Source organism: Pagrus pagrus (genome assembly GCF_965226575.1).
Source record: "Pagrus pagrus genome assembly, chromosome: 7".
Classification (NCBI taxonomy): Eukaryota; Metazoa; Chordata; class Actinopteri; order Spariformes; family Sparidae; genus Pagrus; species Pagrus pagrus.
In genome coordinates, this window is record NC_140191.1 from 18,466,616 (window position 1) to 18,483,085 (window position 16,470).

The window sequence follows — 16,470 nt, forward strand, 5'->3', positions numbered from 1 at the left end:
ACTATTATTTTTTCAGTATTTGTGGTCATTTGCAAAAAAAGAGGAACCTGTATTCAAATAAACTACCTACAATCACACCTGGACTGGCCATCAGGAGAATTCCCAGTGGCCTGTGCTAGCTGGTTGGCCTGGAGTGTCAAGTCACTGTTCAAAATGCTAAATGAAATGTGTGAATCAAAGAGAAAACAACACAGTCAACACAACATTCAGTCAGCGTTCATGGCCAAAGTGTGGCGAAGACACAGCACAGCAGAGAGAGAGAACGAGAAGAGAGAAAAGGTAGAGTTAAGTGGGAGCGCATTAAAAGAAGAAAAGGCCAGAAGGAAAGTGTCGCTAAATGCTGTAAAATTACAGATATCTTCATTAGCAAGGTAAGAATGAACATCCTACCAGGGCCGCTCTCAGCATGTCGTCTCTCAGCTACCTATCCTGAGTTCATGCTGTGTGTCAAAAATGAATCATGCTAAGTAGTGAAGCAGTAGGTGCATAAAGATGGAAATAATCTGCGAGACGAAGACCTTGTGTTTCTTCTTCTGTCACGTTCTGTACCTCCAGTTTCTCAGAGTGAGATGATGGTAATCATAAGTCCAGTCAAAGCTCTGAGGAAATGCCAGGAACAAATCAAACACTTCAAAATTATACAGTCTGAATTCTTATTTCTGAGTTGCACTGTGGGTAATGTAGGTAACATACGAAGGCTTTATCCGAGCTGCAATGTGCATATTTAAAGATGCGGCTGTAAATCAGGGCTGATGACAGCGGTGAGACTGAGCCACAACAGGAACTTGACATGGCATATAACCAAAATAATAGGTTGAAAGATGCCAAAATACTCCACACATCTTAAGGGAACTGCAGTTTGTCAGTGCAGACGACCTTTGCAGCATTACAGATTCATTAAAACCATCGTTATTGGAAAAAAAAACCTATTAAGTGCAAGTATTTTCGTAAATGCAAAATATTCAAGGCAATCAAAAACATCCCATTTGATTTAATTTTGGTGGATAGCCTCAAGCTCTTCATTCTCGCTATTTATAGTGTTTATATTTATATTAAAAAGCAGTTGGTGATTAGTTTTTCTTATTATCATCATTTCTTGTGTCATTAGTCCAGCCACTACACACAATTACTTCTACTTTCTTTTGTACTCCCGTGGCAGATTTTCCTCCACGCAAAATAAGCCTCCCACCGGATGCTCAACTGTTGCTGAATAAGCCGGTTTGGACTGTAGAAAAGGGATCAGAGAGGGTTGCCAGTTTCTGGCTGCTCTCGGGTCTCCTGCTCTTTGAAGATGAGCAAGTCTATTCAGCAAACACTGAGCCAACATACCATATACTGTAGCACCATTTCCTTTTATCACCTTGCACCTCCCCAAAATTCAATTTAACAATTTCAGTGCTAATCCTCGGCGTGGATGTAATCCCTGAAAAAGTACCAACAATAATTGAGCCCAGCCAATTGCCTAATCCAAGAATTACATTCAGAGTTACAACAGAAAATAGATAACTGCGACCATCTCCTGCACGAGCATTGTTCTGTCTTGCTCAAGACTTTCATCATTCACTCGGAGAAGGAAGTTGTTTTAACCGCTACATCATTAAACAACTCTCTCCAGTATAGCATATTGTAAAGATATTAACTTGTGATTGCAAAGAAAATCAAAATGGCTTCTGATTCTCTATAGCAACGAGCATGAAAAGCTTGTTCAATCACATCCGTCAGAAAATTGAAACCAGCGCTGCAGGTGGATGGGTAATTGAATACTGTGTATCAAGGACAGAGATGAGCCGAGGAAGCGTACAGATACACCTTAACAAAAGGATCCCGAGCCATCTGGAGTCTTTTGAGAAAACTCATAATGTGGAGGAGGAGGAGGAGGAGGGGACTCTTCACCAGGTGATGGATTTCAGAAGTGGAACATAAAGATTTTTCTGTGAGGCGCTATGGAAATAACAGAAAAAGGCACATTTGGTAAGAAGATGAGGGGCTTGATGTTTTGACATGCACTTAACCATCAATACTATAATTTATTCTATTTCTATATCAACCATACAGATGATGCAAACCATCTCCACCAATTCCATACGTACGAATGAAATGTGCACGGTGTGTGCAATATGATCTTCAGTACACTGTTAGTTAAATCTATGTGCTTAACTGTTTTATACTAACAGGAAATGATACAATGCAGATGCAAGCAGTTAGCTTAGCTTAGCACAAAGACCAGAAACAGGGGGAAACAGCTAGCCTGCCTGCACAAATTCACAGATAAACACTCAACACAATTATCTTGTTTATTAAATCTGTACAAAATCCAAAGTGTAATGACAAGTGTGGTTTCACAGGGGTTTATGTGTCTCACTCGTCAAATCAGCATTTTGCATGCAGGTATTGCCTCTCGTAGTAGCTTTTCAAAACATCTGGCTGTATCCAGTCACAAGAAGGCAAGTGCTCTACTGAAAATATGTCCCTAAACCCTGAAATGTAAAACTGACAATGACAACTGCTCTAAATAGGCTGCTGAAAATGTTTGGCCCATCTACATCTCCTGGATTTCTTCGCCCAATTGAGTTTGTAATTGCTCTATTTTGTCCCTTTTCCTGGGTATTCAGAATATGCTGAGATTTAGTGTGTAGTATAGAGTTGTGACACAGCAGAAGTATTGTACTGTACTGTTAGCGCTATATCCCAAATCAGATTACACAGAAACCCAAAGGTTTAGGTCACAGTGAAGAAATTGTGCTGCAAAAGCATAGAGCATTGGCTGCCATGTCACAACTCCAAGTGAGCAAAAGGTTATTTAAACAATACACCCACGAAACAAGTCTATCTGCCCCCCTAAGCTGCACCAGTACAGGCCTGCTGTGAGAAAAACACAATGTCCAGGCCTCTTAAAGTTTCCCACTTTCTGGTTATCTGTGTATAATGTGTTGGGAGTGTGTAACCCTGCTGTATACACAGAGGTTAAGGGGCAGGAGGAGGGAATTCATTATCCTTGAGCGGCTACTGGCTTTGGCAGGAGAGAGAGACCTTCAGATAGGGCATACGTGCTTCCTCCTCACCTCCGCCAGCCTCCAGTATCTCCTCAACCAGCCCATGATGAATAGGCCCGATCAGCGGGCGAGCTGACTGTTGAAGCAAGTAGCACCGAGGCACCCGCAAAGATGAAGAGGAGGTAAGAAGTGTCTCTTTTAGAACGGACTAAATCTATTAGGTTCGTAGTAAATTCTGACAGTGCTGTAGAGCGAGGACTACAGTATATATCAATGCCAGCAGGGACAATGTTTGTGAGCTTATGAAGAGGCCGACTCTCTCGTGCTTTAAGTAGTATTCACATTAGACTATACAGTGAGCTAGTGAATCATCAAGTCTTTTCACAAAGTTAGTAACACACTCATCGTGTAGCTTCACAACGATCATATTCATTCTGAGACGACTACTGATTGGTCTCAAGGTCCACAATTTACATGCCAGTCTTCCTCATCTTCCAAGTTATCTATATTTCATGCCACTATTTCTTTCTGCTTTTATCCGTCTGCTGCAGCGTCTTCCTCTGCTAAGCAATACAAAAAAATGATGACTGATGAGAAACACAGCTGCTGTAGGATTCGTGGTGGGAGGTAGGACGTACAGTACCCATCTGAGTTGCTAAATGCGACGCTGGAGAACAATGGCTTTTGACGCAACGTAGAAAAGCAGGGCTGAGTGACAAGTATAATATAAAGGCTACCATGTAAAGCGTCGTCTATACAGTGTGTTAGACGAACGAATTGGGCACGGTGTAATTTTGCAGCTTGAACTTGAATATACATCATTTCAAGTTCTTGCATGTATTAAAAGGAATGAGTTACTCTTATAAGTACTAACTGTTACTCTGATAAATGGCTTTCTTGCTCAGAGTTAGATGAGAAAATTGATACCGCTCTCTGTTAAATGTAAAGCTGAAGCTAGGAATCTGCTGCAGCTTGTTATTTTTGAAGATAAAACAGTTCATTGACTGTACTTATACATGCCTTAGCAACCACTCGAGGTGCTTTATAACACAAGTCAGCATTCACACACACACATTCATTGACTGTTAGGGTTCAGTATCTTGCCCGAGGATCTTTCGACATGCAGGCAGCAAGGTCCTGGAATCAAACCATCGACTTTCTGGTTGGTGGGCAACTGCTCCACCTCCTGATCCACAGCCACTCCAACATATGAAATAATATTTAGCAGTTCTCCACTGAAATGTCTAAAAACGACTCTATCTTTGTTATCTATCGTTTTTGGGACCCCCTCGAAAACGAGATGCTGCATCTCAAGGGGTTATCCTAAATAAATTGAAATTGAAATTGAAATTATCTGTTTTATTGAGTTGTGAATTTTGTTGTCATTGTCCCAAATGTTTCCAACAAAGTTCAAACCCTGAGAAATCCACAGTTTACTTCAAGTCATTCATTAGGTCGTCATCGCTACTTCTGTGATAGGCGAATGAGACTAAACTCAACATGAATAAAACTTCAAAGCTAACTGTGTGTGAACGTGTGCCTGAGTCACGTCAGATAGGTTTTCATCTGCAGTGGTGATTGTGTAAAATGGTGTAATAACCACCAGCAAATCAAGTTTGACAACAGGATCGATTGTGTTTATTCTCCTCACTCACGCAGCAGCCCAAACAGCCCGATTGCTACATTAGCCATGAGCTAACATCAGCATGCAGCGCCACACAAGGAGAGTGTGTTTGTCCGTGGGTTTAAATTCAGGTAAACTCTCACTATTCGACACCAGAGACTGATTCTCCCTCTCCTCTCTGTGATGTCCCCATGAAGCAAAGTACATTTCCCATCCGGCTCCGACATTACAGTGACGTGACATTAACGCCGACAACGATGCCCCCTCAGCAGATCACTGCTGCAGGTGTGAAGATAAATCCATTTTCTAATCCAGAAAGTTAAAAAGTAATCTCTGAGCTCTCCTGCCGTCAGTAACTGGCTCCAGATCAGCACATATTGTGCGTTTGAACAAATAATATCTAATGTGTTAATTTGTGAGCTATAAAGGCGCTGGTAATAGGAAGAACCTGTTTACCTCTATTTCCATAGATATTTTTTAAGCTAAGCTAAACTAAACTAGCCACGTCTTGGCTTCAGCTTCATATCGAAGGGACGTGAGAGTGGTACTGACCTTCTCATCAAACTCTTGGAAAGAAAGCAAATAAGCATGTTTCCCATAGCTAGCCCTTTAAATCTAAACAAGATCTTGCATGATTTTAAGTGAGTTTTTATGCTGTTTATACAACACTAAATATCACAGTACAAATTAAATATTTTAAACCTAAAGAACCAAATGAAGAAGTCTTTTCAGTTCACTAGAAAATGAGGTTTTGGAGGGGAAACATTTAACCAGCCTGCTTTTCTTCTTCAACACGCACTGACTCTGTGCTATTATTAGTTGTGAGTACATTACAGAGACTGGAGGACAGGTATTACGTTTTCCATTTTGATTCATTTCTAATTTCCAGTCTGATAATGTTTTGTTCAGTCCCTCATATGATTACATCCCTCATAAAACAGTGATTTTCCCAGAGCTTTTCAGCGCATAATAACAAAAGCCAGAGACCATATGAAAATGCCACAATAACAAAGGGATATGGGAACAAAATACCTGGCAGCGCAGAATAGGTTCATCCAAAATAAAAAAATAGAAAAGAGAGAGAGAGAGAGAGATGGAAAAAGAAGTTGGCTGTCTGTCACCTGGCAAAAAGAGACGGCGGTTTAATAACTCTGAACAAAGCCGTTCCCCCTAGCAAGTCAAACCTTTAATTACAAAACATGATAGGAGACCAAGGCCACCCAATATTACCTCGGCAACCTTGATACAAATCATACAAAGCAAATGAAGCGTTTAAAAGGGAACGGAGAGGAGGAACGGCAATGCAGTGCAACTCGCAGAGTGAGAGGAAGACAGAGGGAGAGGAGACGAGTGGAGCTCGAGCTGCTCCAGAAACAGACGCATGAAAATTGATGGAGTCTGGGAAGCAATTGATAGTTAGAGGACAGGAAGCAGGCTGTAAGGCAATTATCACTATCTCTGCCGTTTGATTTAAGACCCTCTGAGTGTGTAATACTGTGAATTAATCACATCCCAGGTAGATACATCAGGAGCCCATTTCTGCCTTAAATTTCAATTATTCTTCTCCATCACTAGAAAATGTTCTTTAAAGATGTTCTAATTAGTACAGCATATGAATTTCCACTCAGTCAGGGTTTACAGGTTATGTATGTGTTTGTGTGTAAGTGTGTGTGTGTGAGAGAGAGAGAGAGAGAGGGAGAGAGGCTTAGCTTGATGACGGTTACCTTATATGAATCCACAGTGTATGAGTCAGCTTAATCATCATAAGCAACGCTCCTGACACATATCAGCAAAAAGCATGATGCTGTAAACCCACTCACACTTCCACATATTTACACTAATAGAGGACCCAAACAAATAACAAGACAAGTGTAAACAAAAACAAGTTTTAACACCCTTATACAGCGACACCATAATGCACACATGCATACATAAACGTGTGCCATATAAAAACGCCGCCGCAGCTCTCGTTCCCAGAGGAACATCTACATGAACAACATTAGATGTAATCGTGTAATATTATTCTTAGTCTATTAAGCAAATGTTTGCAACCATAATGAACTATTTGTTCATTTTCACTGGTGGTTCAATCCAACAAAGCAAAGTGCCACACAGTGTGTTGTTAAGTAATCCAGGCTGCAGATGGCTTCTAATGAATATTCTGACAAGTTACAACAGCAGGGCACCACTATCAATAAAATGCATTTAAAAAAAACACTAAAAAAAAACAGTCTTGATTGACCTGCGAGTTGCTGTGATACATCAATAACACAATATATGAGGGAAGATATGCAGATCGTTTGTGCCCCCTAATGGAAAGATTGGTTCTTGTAAACATCGGTGCTGTGGGATGAGATAAATCTCGCCGGAGTTATTGAGCTTGTCAGAATAACTCCAGACGATGCAACTTTTGTTTTTCCTGGCGAGATACATTTAGAGCTCGCTGTCCAAGAAGAAAATGATTGTGTGCTGATGTCTACTGTACAGAGCAGAGGATCCATCTGTTTTGCATTTTTTTTGCCTTTGTAACCCAAGATGGTGGAACAGACGTAATGGGTCATTTATCAACAGGGTGACATCATCACAGTGGTTTTCTAAGTCCCAATTTTGATAAACCTTTGAAACATTTGAGCCTTTTAGTTCAGCATTAGTTAGTTTTGCTATTCAGTGACTAATACTCATTCATATGACTAGCTTATTATTGAACTTATTAGCCATCTAAAGCCATTTTACTTTTGATTAACAGGATATAAACTTTTTTTGTTATGTACAACAATCAAGACCAGAAGGCCAAGCCTTTAGAGAAATGTCTCTATAATATTTCTCTGGTATCTTTCAAAGCTTCTGTTATGATTACTGAGAAAAGACTTTAAGCATCCTTCATAGGACGCATTACCTTGAAACACCTCTTCCTCTCCTCTTTCATCACATGAGTCAATCCCCTCAATATGTTTTAGCTTTACCTCTGCTGTCAAACTGTAACTGTCCGACCGAACACCAAGGCTGCCCTCTGGTGGCGACAGAACAATGACTAATACAACAGGCATGTCTGAGAAACAGCTAGATTTAGAGTTTTTACTGTGTGTATTTAACATTTACCACCTCATTACATGTAATCCAGGGCTCAACAAAGAGTCTGAGAGTAAAATTAACTGTCGCACATTTTGGCTGTCAGTGCATGGCTTATAAATATCTGCATTCAGAACAGTTTTATTGTCTGAACGCCGAATAGCTCTGCAGTGTCAGTTAGACACAAATCAATGTTGTGTCCTGACATATGCCTACTCATTCTTTGTGTCTGGGTATAAAACTTATGATGTACGATTTACAATGACAAGCACTTCGTACCAGGATCACCAATATTTTAAACATCCAATTCATTTGCTACTGTTGCATAGACCTACATGAATAAATGTGAGAAAAAATTGAAAAGACGCTCCTTTAATTTGAAACATAAAGACTTTAAAGTGTTGTGGTCTACGGAAGCAAAGAAAGGCCAAAATTATTTACATTTTTTTATAAGAAATTGAAAACCTAACCAGCACCAGAATACTTGAATCTATAGCATTGAAATGTTTTATTTTAAAAAAACATCTTAAAATATGTGGTTTACATTTCTCTCTTTGAAATTTCATCTTTTCACGTTCCTGAATGTCTCTTTCTGGAGTCACGTGATTGACAACCTCACAGAGCTGCCAGTCAAATCCACTCAGGCTCAGTTGACTATTTTTGGTTAATATTTGAATTTTGGTGTCTGAATGTCACCTGTCTAAACCTCCAACAAGAGGAATATGTTTTTGCTCCACTTTTGTTTGTTTGTTCCACGGTACTTGGATGGTTGATGGCTCTCAGCCCAGAATAGACCCCATTATCTTTTGGTGTGGATGCAGATGAAACGACAAATCCAGGAATCTCACTTTCTTTAACATTCAGAGATCAGGCATTTTTTAGAAATTAATTTCTGCGTTAATTAATGCTTGATGAAAATGATCATGTGTATTTAGGTGGCTTGTATCTGAGTGAGCACTATTTAATGTGGATTAAAGACTTCATGTTTTGAGGTTGGATGAACTGAATTTGAGAAACTTTATATTTGAATAGTATTTTTAATATGATCACATTTTCTTTATTTATGAAACCTTAAATGTCTCAAATGAATTAAATTCGACTTCAAATGACTTTATAGAACATAATACAGATGATTTCCAAAGTGAAATATTTTAATGATATAAGTTTAACTTCAACACTGGTTAAATTACACAAATACATTTTCAGGTGCACAAAACATTCACATTATTATGACCTTTCTTTACTTCCATATGGTCCCTAACCTGTGAAAAATAAGCAGGAGCAATTGAAGTTACTTGAACACTTTATTTTCTTAAATACCACATAATATTAGTACAGTCAGTCACACATATTTTTTTAGAGGCAGAAGACATTCTGGTCCCTCTCACCCTGCTTTCATGAAGTGATAAAGGGAAACCTTGGGTGGCATCAGAGGCTACGTTTACACACCAAATGTAGGAAAAGACTGGCCGTATTCCAGTTCAGATCTCAGTCAGGTTTAACTGGCATGCAACTGAGATAATCTGGGAGTATCCATGTTGCAACAAAACATAAATACTAGAAATTGTTTTGGTCCTTTTTGATGGTCAGGACATTAAACTCATGTCACACGCAGGGCTGGTGAAAGACTTATAGGCTTCATTTGCCAATCTGCCATATCATTAGCCTATAATCGAGCCTTTTGTTGGACTGCATGTGCACAAGAGCCTCAATCTCGTTGCCAACTAATTTATAACCATGCACAAGAAGGGAGGTGTCTTGCACTGGTTTACCCAGGTTACTCCAAGACTCATCACAAAACCAGAATAACCACATTAACAGCAGATACCTCCATACATGTAAACATAGCCAGTGTTGTCAGCTACAGTATATATATACAGTGTTGATTCAGGCAGTGCATGATGAGACCAGGTCAGTATGCCACAGTCAACAGTTAGAAGGTTCATATTTAGGGGTTAAATCTCACCAGTCACATGTTTGTAGTCAGGTCAAGACATCATTTAAAAACCAACTTGTCACTTCTGACATTCTGTCTCTGAACCCATCTCTCAGTAGTACCATCACTGAAGCAATAACAGATTCATTGGCACATTAAACATCATGAACAGAGAGCGCTATAATGAATACAGATCATTTCTGACATTTAAGATTCTGTGAGATAAAAATCTAAGCAACATTATCAGTGAGCCATATCTGTGTGATGTTTTTCATAACAAAAGTCATCAGACAAAAGAGAAATCAGAAGGAGTCTTCAGTGTAACAGTGCAGCAGTGTGAAATTATGTATTCATGGCCATTAAAGTCTGATAGGCAGGAGGACAGTGAACACAACACGCACTCTGGAAGGATGCAGCAAAGTAGAAATGTGCTGTACTCCACCGGAAAAAGGATGCATTCAGTTCTGTGCACTGTTAGGTGGGGAGAAAATGGGATGCAAATGACTGTCTCGAGAAATACGGCTTATTTACAGGATAAGAAAGGAGTGCAAGGCTAAGCTTTCATAGACATTCACACACTTAATATCCACAGCATATACCAAAAGACATGCGCAGAGGCACATACATATTCATCATACAAAAAACAAAGACATACCAAAAGCAGGACACCAGTCAGACATGGCTTTTGTGACTCAAATCTGATCGACCCGACAATGAAAACAATGGGCGCAAAAAGCACTGACATCATGGGATGTGAAAAAGGCAAAAGCTGAAGTTCCAGCCCTTTGAGTAAAAAAAGATTAACATTGTCATAACAACAAAGAGACATCAGTAATCTTCAATTCATCTCTTAACCAATACTGAGTGCCAGCCTCATCTTTAACACAATTCAACAGAATGGTATCACCCAACGAAAAATATCCTTTTTTTTTTTTTAAATAGGAGGTTACAATATTTGGTTTTCTAATTGGGTTCTCAACTTTCGCAGAATCTGGTCAAACATTTGTGTGACGCAGTGTTAGCGCCTTGTTAAATTAAAAACAAAGAAATCCCTGCTTTGATCCGTAAAGAGGGGGGCGGGATCCGAATGAAAAAACATTGTCAGAAAGGTTCATCAAGGCCACCAGATTTTAATTGGATTGGAATTGGTATCTGACCGCAATTTACAAATCGTTATTGGGCTGTAATTTGTAAAAACAAACACTTGCGTGGTTCGAAATGCTTCAGTCAGATTATTCTAATTACATTTGGTTGAAAGGCATCTTAACAACCTTTTCTTCTGCACACCTTGACAGAAAGAGTTTTTGCAGTGTGAAGAAAAAATGAATTTCTTTGGACTACGACTAAAACCGACCAAGCAGAGTTAAAGGTGCACTATGTCACTTTTTTTAGTAACAACTTGGTTTTATAGGTTTTATATTCTTAAACTGGGGGACCTCTATGATCTTTTGTTCTCACCTGACCATAACTCATAATACAAGCTTGTTATTTTCCAATGTTCATTCACAAAAATGTACACGTGTGGCTTTAAAAGGTGCAATATTTAAGAATTATCCACCTGTCGAATTCACACTTCAAACAAATAGGGCGCAGCATACCACCAAAGAAACCGACAACTCCTGCCAACTTTAGCTGCTGTTAGCTAGTTAGCTCAGTTAGCCGTGCAGCTAGCGCTCCTATTGGCTGACTCTGCCCAGACAGGGGGCTCGGAGTACTGATGGAGTGTTTACTAATGGAACAGAGCATTTAGGGGCTAGCTACTTAGCACGCTAACTTCAGAAGATATCTCGGCAACACAATTCAAAGGCGTCTCTGCAATAACTGTTCTTTCTTCAAATTCTGTTGATAATATTAGTTCATTTGTTGATGTCTTAAAATAAAAATCTTACATATTGCACCTTTAAAGTACATCTAAAACTCATGCTAGCTCTTGCAAACTGCTATTCCTTGTATCAAGAGCTCTGTCTGTCAATAAGCCTGTAAAAAAGTTGCGTAGTGCACCTAAGATGCAAGGACTCGTTCCAGTGTTTAAATACTACCTGTACTATAAGACAAATTATAAGACTCCCTTTTTCGTCGGTGTAACTCATTAAAACCCTTGAATTGCTTGTTTTCGCTGACTGTAGTTTGGCAGATCACACAGAGAAGAAATAATCAAGTCACTGTCACAAACTTATAACGTTCATTTACAAAAAACATTTCCATTATTTTAATTAACGGTCACTACAGAGTATAATAAATTAGACTTTCTTTTTTTTTTTCCGCTCGTTTCAAATCTTACTCCTCCTTCTCGTGTAGAGAGGCACGTACGCGCTGGCGCACACAAAAAGCTGTGAGAGCGCTGCAGCAGGCAGTGAAGATGAAGAGTGCAACGGCATCGTGTGCGAGGTCGCCGTGAAGACGCTCGTAGAAGGGACGGCGCTCCGTGAAGTCTGTTCGCAGCGCTTCGATCTGCATCAGGGTGCACACCACCACGAACACGTGAAAGAGCTGGTGGCCCTGCCCGATGAAGTCACAACACCCAGGGAACCAACTCTCTGGGTGAGGGCAGCAGAAGAAATAGGCGCCGACTAAGAAAAAGAGCACATGGTATAAATGGTACACCACGACTGGGTCGGAGCAGCCCGTCTGGTAGCAGCTGTAGATGCGGTGAACCACAGGGCTTATGTCTAAACAGTAAGCCAAGGCTGAGGGCACCACTTGGAAGAGCTTGTGGGCTAACTTGGGCATCTCAGGCCGCGCATATTTGCCATAGCAGCAGCCGAAGCAAGTGAGCCAGGCCAAGAATGCTGCAGCGGGTAAAAAGAGCCCTCGCACTCTACTATGCCACTCTTTCTCTATGGCGTAGTAGTAGTGCGCCAGGGCGCTGCCATACTGGTAGACAGAGACCCCCACGTAGTCGAGGAAGTAGAAGGTGTAGTAGGAGAGCTCGGACTTGGCAGAGAGCAGATGAGCGAGAGCGCTGAAGGAGAGGTAGGTGAAGGCTGCCAGGAGGACGATGAAGAGGGGCTGAGCATGAGGGTCTCGCAAAAAATCGACAGTCTGCGAGATCTCCTGACACTTGACCAAGATGATGAAGGCAGCCAGCAGATGGGTCCACACATTGAGGGTCTCGTTGTGCCTTTGGAAGAGGGTGAGGAAGTAGTAGCGCCAGCTTTGGTCCGGCTGTCTGTAGCCGGTGAGGATGTGACGCTCCTGGAACACCCAGGGGACATCGGACACCTTGACGGTGCAAGGCAGCGTGGGGAAGGCGGACTCCAGGAGCTGAGGGATCTGACGCAGCTGCTGGGCGTTGATGAACAGGCGACCGATCTGCTCCATCACCACCGTCGCCATGGCAAACTGGAGGCCAGAGAGGAGGAAACAAAGAGTCAGTTAGTCAATATCTGTCTGGCTTTGAGCTACTGCCATCTCCAGGTCTGTCAGCAGGCTTATGTGTACAAAGAAGTAGGACATTAATCATTTGATTAATGAACAAAACAGTTTGGAGAATCAATGATCCATTTAAGTCAATTACAAAGCTGAAACATTTGTAAATTGAACTTTTTTTTTGGGTACCGTTGTTGGAACAAAACAGGTCATTAGATGCCGTCACCTGGGGCTCTGGAAAATTTGTAACAGGACTCGTCACTGTCTGGAACCAAATCAACGGATTAACTGATCATAAAAATTATTAATAGTCACAACTCTAAATTAAAGTAAATGAAAAAATCTGATTAAATGACAAATAAATAATCAATGAGATAAATGACTGATGACATTTTCATTAGCATTTTTCCTTAAAGGTGGGATATGTAAGAATTGGCCACCTCTCAAATTCACATTGCAAATAAGTAGACAACAAAGTAACCACTAACTACTGCTAACTGTAGCTGCCCATAGCTGGATAGCTCAATTAGCCGTGAAGTTAGCAATACAGACTGGGAGCTTGGAGTCACACAGTATTACGAGAAAGGATTGGCTGGGGCTAGCTTGTTAGCATGCTCACTTCAGTAAATACTGTATCTGTGCAACACAACACATAGATGACTCTGACACACTGTCAAAACTGATATTTCTCTTCACATTCTGTTGATAATTTCTGGTCATTTTTGAATGTTTTAGACTAAAGCTGCATTTTTTTTGCCCTTTTATCCAAAAATACAACATTAACCCATTATCACCAATTTAGGCTGTGATGGCTAACACCTTACCAAACATGTAAACCTATTCAGCAGATACAGAGCAATATCAGCATTCACCAGTAGCCGTGGTTTCTGCTGGAAACAGCTGCCTGATGCAGCTGGAGTCGGGGTTGATGAGAGAGGAGTTGTGGGCCAGAAAAGACAAACAATAAACCAAAGAGTACAACAAACAGACTGAAAGGCTTCATAGAGATGAGCTGTGACACTGCAGCGACCCCATTCACATTAGTCATTTGAACCATTGTTATTGATTCGTGCAGCTTTAAGTGTTTTTATTACAACGAGTGAATTAATCTGATGTTTTGGTAATTAATGATGGATTCATCTCAAATTGTTGCATTCGAGTGTGGCTGCTTGATATTGCAAACATGTTACTTTGACATTATTTTGACAAATATTATAATTGTGATATGATTCACGACTGAAGCTCTACAACATAAGCGTTACTTTAAAGGCCTGTTGCAAACCTCAGGACCTCAGGTGCAATAAAGCTCTGACCTTTGCTGTCCCCGTAGTCATAAATTTTGCCAATGAGGTGCTCTATCTCATTTCTCAGTATGGGTGATTGCAAACAGGATATTACTTCAGGACAAGTGTCGAACTCGACACAGAATCAATATTCCCCACAGCGTCTAATATGCTTAAGAGGTGGGAGGTAGGATTTAAAAATAGCTTTTAATACTTAATAGAGTGGAAGTTGTTTTGACATCAAAATAAATTAAATTATTAATGATGAAATAATCTGACAGGCAGTTAATCCTTAGGGCAGCCTAACACTCAGGGATGTTACATCAGTTTTGCCCTAACATTTTCCCTTGGATGGCCAAAACTGAAACTTAATTGTGGACCACAGGCCAAAAGAAAGCAGCTATTGTACTGTAATGTTAACATGTAAAATGGAACTATACAGAAATCCTGAGAGGCAATTGAATTATTTTCCCTCTCCTGACTGATGACTGATCCGTAGTACTCAGATCCCAAGTTCCCTTAATTTACTGACTTCCTGCATAAAGTCTTGCTCTGTCAACGGTGTACAGATAATGAAAAATAATCAACAAGTCAGGATCCTACATATTTAAAGTGCATTTAAACAGCAATTTATAGTATTTTTTTTTATTTGCTAAAAACTTCTGACAGGCAAAATCAAACCTTGTGGTTTAATCTGAACTAAATGATCCGGTACTTGAAATGGGTGGCCGTTAACCCAGTGTTAACCCCAAGTGGGCCGTGCTTACACGGGAAGTGGGTGGGACTGGTCCGGAAATTGTTATTTTAAGCCTGAGATTGATATGAGTTGATCAGAAGTTTCTATATTTATTATTTAGTAGATGATTATAGACAGAACAGCCTCAGAATTGAGCCTCAGCTCAACGTTTTTCATCACAAGAGTGAAACAACAATTCTCAGAAGGAATAAATGTCAGTCAGCTCTCCAATGAGGATTCTTCTTCTTCAAGAGGGCAGATATTGACACAAATTTCCCTCTGATGACACTTCAAACTACATTATCTGTTACTCACTAAACGGTAACAGCCAATAGAGTTGACAAAAGGTGTGACTTCTGCTTTCAAAGCCACTTCCACTTAGAGATGCAAACACAACACTGGAAAATGGCTCAGACCTGACCAGTGCATGTAACTAGCGTTGTGCATCTCTACCTGTTTAAGATGCTTGATTGGTTCTCTAGTCAAATCTGGCATAATTAGCACTCACCTAAGAACATATTCAAGAGAATTAGGGTCAATATGGCTCACTTATTAAATATAGTACTGAACTGTGCACACTGTAGTGATTTTATCTTCAGGCCTATCATTAATAGAGTGCCCTCTACAGATGTGTACTGAGACCAGGGTTACAGCCAGTGAAACACTGGTGTGATGTCCTCACTCCAGATCTTTCCTGGGCTGGTACTTCCTAGTGATGAGGGGAAGGCAGAGCAGAGACGGCAGCTCCACACAGTCCAGGCTGTGTGGGATGAACACAGGCCGAGGTTCAGGAGGAAAGGCGTGGAGTGATGAATGGGAAGGGATTACGTAACATAACCCCATCCGATGTCCACACCCTCGGTTTCCAGCAGGGGTTGCGATCATTTAAAATATTTATAGGTAAAAGAAAAATGCTCGACTATAATCGGGACGGGCTTTTTTTTAAAAACGTATATATGTAACACGGGCCTGTGCGGGGCCTGTTGCGGTGAATTCCCACAAGCAAATCTGCACCTGATCGACATGGCAGTTAAAATTTGAGATCCTGTGTCCGAAATCAATTTGCATGCGCCCTTCCCTCGAGCCTCGAGGCTTTATTGCTTCAATTCCCCATGAGCATCACTCTCCTGCGAGGTGTTTCGTTTTGGATTCACTAAACACCGCTGCACATTCATGGAAAAAAATGACAAGAGGCGCATCTGAACGTATTTCACGCTATGCCACTATAACGTTTCAACGGGGGAAGGGGAAAAAAAATGGCATGAATCTTCGAGATGAAATTAATAAATAAATGGACAAACCTGTAGATGGTCGAATCAATCCAAGGTCTTCAGAAGATCGGTCGATGAAGGATGTTTAGAGCCGCACAGAATAGAGATAACATTGTTTGAAGGGGTGAGCGGTGGAAGGATAACCGTGACGGGAGCAGCGCCAGGCGGCTCTCACGGCGGAGCTGCTGC

The 16,470-nt window shown here is 40.7% G+C and overlaps 1 protein-coding gene across 1 annotated transcript; it reads right to left on the reverse strand.

Annotated features, from left to right (window-relative positions):
* Positions 1-8,816: 8,816 nt before the first annotated feature.
* Positions 8,817-16,470, reverse strand: paqr7b (progestin and adipoQ receptor family member VII, b). Its single transcript, XM_084356930.1, has 2 exons — positions 16,312-16,470; positions 8,817-12,964 (listed from the first exon to the last, which is right to left on the reverse strand). The coding sequence occupies exon 2, from the start codon at positions 12,956-12,958 to the stop codon at positions 11,900-11,902; it is 1,059 nt and encodes a 352-aa protein (XP_084213056.1). The 5' UTR covers positions 12,959-12,964; positions 16,312-16,470; the 3' UTR covers positions 8,817-11,899.

Excerpts from the sequence above, each read along its gene's own strand:
- paqr7b (XM_084356930.1), bottom strand. The coding sequence starts at position 12,958 with ATGGCGACGGTGGTGATGGAGCAGATCGGTCGCCTGTTCATCAACGCC.